Genomic DNA, 4,588 nt, shown 5'->3' with positions numbered 1-4,588 from the left:
TTAATACATTAAGAGTATAAAAAATTTAACATGCATTTTAATTTATATTTTTATTTTTTATTTTATTTTTTGTATTTTGTATTTTTTGAATTTTATGAAAAAATAATAAATTCATATATTTTTTTGTTTTTCACTTTTTTTTCATAAAATTCTGAAAACAAAAAATACTAAAAATAAAATAAAAAATAAGAATCTAAACCAAACGCCCCTTATATTCTTAACAAGAGCAATATTAAAGAATTAACAATATAACCATCAATTTTAGCTAAAATACTATAGTGGATTGTTAAACAAACTCAATATAAAATCTACTAAAAATTAGTTTTCATTGAGTTTGAATTTTAAATGTTTTTCTAATTGAATTTAGGATATTTTTATTTTTAAGAATTTTAAATATTTTTCTTGTATTGAATATTAACTGTAATATTGAGTTTTAAAAAACTTTTCCTTTTAATAATTATCCTCTTGAATAATCATACACATTTAAGTCTTTTTGTTAACCAAGTCTAATCAAATTAGTCTAACATAACAAAAATTAGTTATAACTAATATTATTCTAAATCTTATTATTTAACTTAGTTGAATTTGATTCATAAAAAGACTTGAATATATAGTACTACTTTTATCTTTTTACCTTTTAAATTAATATCTTTAGAACACTTATAGTTACAGTCATTCCGTCTATTTATTATTACCATGCACGATCAAACGATGGCTAGAGCCGGGTGGTTAGTACTTACTAGAGGATGGTGAGTTTTAACTTGTACCTGGCTAAATGAGATGAATGATACACCTGGTACTTTTTGGATTGTTGTTCCTCCTAAAATATTGACGCGTAAAATGTGAGTTGTAATCTGACATGAAGTCAGTTGCTTTTATGACCGATGAACTGAATTGCAGGTCTTTATGCGACACAGTTACCTTGATCTTGGGTTTATGTTGCAATAATGTAAGTTTGCCATGCTTAAATATAAAATATCTTTTGGCATTGTTTTTAGGCTTATGCTGTACTAATATAAAGGGCATAGGTTGTTTGATAATAGCAAAAAGCTCGAGGAGCAAAAGATTACTTCAACAATTTTTTAGAAATTGGCTAAAAAAATAATTTTTTAGAAAAGCCTACAATGGGGAATGGATTCTCTCAATTGTTAAAAGAAATCGAAAGTGTAAGATGTGGTCTCTAATCTTTCATTGCTCTCTCTCTCTCATATTTATTCTTGGTCCCACTTATAAAATTAATTGTGAGAGATCATACTTTACTCCTTCAATTGTTAAGAAAAAATTGAGAGGATCCATTTCTCCTACAACGGAGGAGGAGAACGGCTTCAACAAGCAAGAGAGGGAGAGGAGTTTAACCGGGTCAGGTTTTTGGATTTTTCTGAGTTAAGCATGGGCTTTTGTTTTATTTGGGGCTGGGCTAGGTTGTTGGTCTACTTCCTGACAAAAAAAAACTGAAGACCGAAAAGAAATTAAAACCAAGCCAAAAAAGAAAAGAAGAAAAAAAAAGGCCAAGTGAAAAATATATATAATGTATATCAAAAATAAAATAAAATAAATAAATATAAAAAAATTTTAATCCCTAATAAATACATGTTATGTTCAATACTCTCATTTGGTCTAAGTCGCTTCCAGTGAGTGAGATACAGCGAGTTCAAGAAAAATCACTACAAGAAAACAGCTCTATTGCCACGCTTTTAAAGCGTGGGAAAAAGTTGAAAAAAGCGTGGTGATAAATTTTTATCTCGCTTTTTGAGCTACTAACACGCTTTTGAAAGGGTCACATCTGTAAGAGTGCTGGTTGTTTCTATCGCCACGCTTTTACAGATTGGCACGCTTAAAAGCGTGGCCATATGTGAGAGATATGACCACGATTTAAAAGCATGGCTATATGTGAGATATGGCCACGATTTGGCCACGCTTTAGAAGCGTGCCAATAAAGATAGATATGGTCATGCTTTTAAAGCGTGGCAATAGAGAGAGATATGACCATGGTTTTAAAGTGTGACAATAGCGAGAGATACGGCCACGCTTTTAAAGCGTGGCAATAGCCTTCTCAAATTAAAATAAAAAAAATCATTTTTTTGACTTTACCTTCTTTGCTGCATAATATAAATTTTCAGTCCTTTTTTATTACCAAACCTGTAAATATAGTATGTAATTTTTATTACAAGACAAATCAAACAGTAATTAGTGACATATATAATTTTTGCTATAATTATTTTAAACGTTAAAAAATTAATACTCAAATATAAAATAAATCTCGAGTTCAAAAACTCTGATTTCTCAACAAGCTTCTCAAACTTCCTTCCCTTAGATCGTACATAAGGCTTGGTATGGCTGTGAGGAACACCAAGAGCAGAACTAAAGTGTTTTATAGCTGCCCTGAAATTCTTTGGGCCGCTAAGAAGGACCTACATTCATACAACAATATATAAACCAAATTAACCATCTAAAAACTGATCACTTCAACATTTCCAAACTTATCCTATCATAATGCATAGTACCATTATAATTCACAAAAGAATACATAATTAGTTTCATATGATTCATTCAATCAAACGGTATAAATATTGTTTGAACTAGTCCAACTCAAATATCCATTGATAAGTTTATATATCATAGTCATAGACATCATTTGAAACTAGTAAGTGTATTATATATCTAATCTACACATATCATGTTCTATCCGAGAGGTGCCCTTAGTGCAAGCTAATCAAATGTCAAGCATTCACCATCGGCCTTCTCTATTCTAGCACGTGCAGTCTTTGTAAACCTGAGTGCAGTCAATGCAGGAACTTCATACACTCTGATATCATCGGTTACAATTCCTACTACCACGGCAATTTTACCTTCCTGCATAAAACAAACAAACATCCATTGGAGAGTATAAGTACTCAAAACTTGAAAGATTCCTATCTTATCTATGAGAAAGATAAGAGAGAAAAAAACAAACCTTACCCTTCATAAACTTAATCAAGCGTGACAAAGAAAACGGAGGCTAGTTAACCTTGCTCATGAACAAGTGCTTCAGTATCATGGCATTGAAATTGCTGTCGGTCCTCCTCACAAGGAAGCGGTCAAGCTGATCATGTCACACCAAATCAAAACCGTCCAAATGCATACTTTGATAAAGAACAAATAAATCACTAAAACAGATCAAAATTTACACAATTTATAGTTAAAGGAGTTCCCTCAGTATAATAAAAGGAATAATCAAATGTTATTCAGCATTAGCATGGTAAAGAATAACAGCATCATTGGGAACCTTGCAAATTACAAGCACTAAAGTATTACTGAAAAGCATAAATCATAACGTTATTATTCAGAATATTATTAATCAGAATTTGGTACATATTAGAGCATATGTTTGTTTTATATCCTAATCTACAATCCAGAAATTAATGACTAATAATGAGCTAAAATGGACACCAGAAATTATGCATGGCAAATATAAGAACTCCCTAGGTGTAGTGTAGCAAACATCGACATGATTAAATTGTTCCAAAGAAGAAAAAAATTAACTATATGATAACAATTTATCCAAGCAAGGAACACAAGCAGGGATTTATGGCTTTTAATAATTTTTAAATGATTACAAGCTCTATTCAAATCAAACACATAGCAGTTCAAATGAAACAGCCCACTTTCTCCAAAAATGCCTTAGAATTAGCAAAGTTTAAGTATAAATGAACAAAAGTCTCTACCTAAAAATGCACAATTGTGAATTTTACAAGCCTTGTGTTGAATTGGAAGTCATAGATGGCCTTCCCCTTCTGCACTTCCAAACACTCCTGCCAAATAAATAAATAAACAGAGAGTTTAGAAAAGAATTAGAATTAGTATTCATAATTTCATCTTAATCAGAAGTGAAAGCGTGAAGCAGTTGAGGCGTTCACCTTGTCGAGATCCTTGCGAGAACGCGAGAGGTTCTCGTAGTTTTCGTACTGATTCAATCGAGTTTCGCGGTACTTCTATAGCTGTAGTTAAGCTTTTCCCATGGAATCCCTTGTATATCTTTCCCATGGAGCTTCAGCATAGCCACACGCAGGAGGAGACAGAGACCGGCGATGCAGGAGGAGAAACAGAGTGTTACGGGTTTCAGCCATGGAGGAAGGAGCAACTTTTGAGGGCTTACGAGAGAATGAGCATGACGGAGGCTTTGAGATGGAGGGAGCGCCAACGGAGAGGAGCAGAGTTAGGGTTGGAGGCGCGATATGATGAAAAAGCTCTGGGACGATGAAGAATAATGAAAAACATTTAAGTGTAGTTGTTAACAGTGAAGTGCTTTTGCTCAGTATATTAAACATACCTATTGGCACGCTTTACAATTGTCACCGTATGCCTACTCTATTAGCACGCTTTATAAGCGTGCCTATTGCTATCTATGGCTATGCTTTTAAAGCGTGGCACAAAAAAACGTGGTCAAATTTTTAATCAATTGCCATCCTCATAAAAGCGTGGCCATTGACCCTTTTGGCCACGCATTTAAAGCGTGGCAAAAAAAGCGTAGCCAAATCTTTAATCAATTGCCACCCTTATAAAAACGTGGCCATTGACCCATTTTGCCACGCTTTTCAACCGTAGCAAG

The 4,588-nt window shown here is 33.0% G+C and overlaps 1 protein-coding gene across 1 annotated transcript; it reads right to left on the bottom strand.

The window, feature by feature from the left end:
- Positions 2,710–4,023, bottom strand: LOC110263768 (60S ribosomal protein L18-like). Its single transcript, XM_021105545.1, has 4 exons — positions 3,946–4,023; positions 3,732–3,791; positions 3,008–3,082; positions 2,710–2,853 (listed from the first exon to the last, which is right to left on the bottom strand). Exons 1-4 carry the CDS (start codon positions 4,021–4,023, stop codon positions 2,710–2,712), a joined length of 357 nt encoding a protein of 118 aa, XP_020961204.1.

The sequence above is a fragment of the Arachis ipaensis genome, chromosome B06, assembly GCF_000816755.2.
Source record: "Arachis ipaensis cultivar K30076 chromosome B06, Araip1.1, whole genome shotgun sequence".
Classification (NCBI taxonomy): domain Eukaryota; kingdom Viridiplantae; phylum Streptophyta; class Magnoliopsida; order Fabales; family Fabaceae; genus Arachis; species Arachis ipaensis.
This window is presented reverse-complemented; position numbering and strand designations above follow the sequence as displayed.

Bases quoted from the DNA above. Each gene is read 5' to 3' on its own strand.
- LOC110263768 (XM_021105545.1), bottom strand. From the start codon at position 4,023: ATGGGAAAGATATACAAGGGATTCCATGGGAAAAGCTTAACTACAGCT. The intron at 3,792-3,945 runs GTACGAAAACTA...TTTATTTGGCAG, and splicing joins CGCGAAACTCGATTGAATCA to GAGTGTTTGGAAGTGCAGAA. The intron at 3,083-3,731 runs GTAAAATTCACA...TGACATGATCAG, and splicing joins TCCAATTCAACACAAGGCTT to CTTGACCGCTTCCTTGTGAG.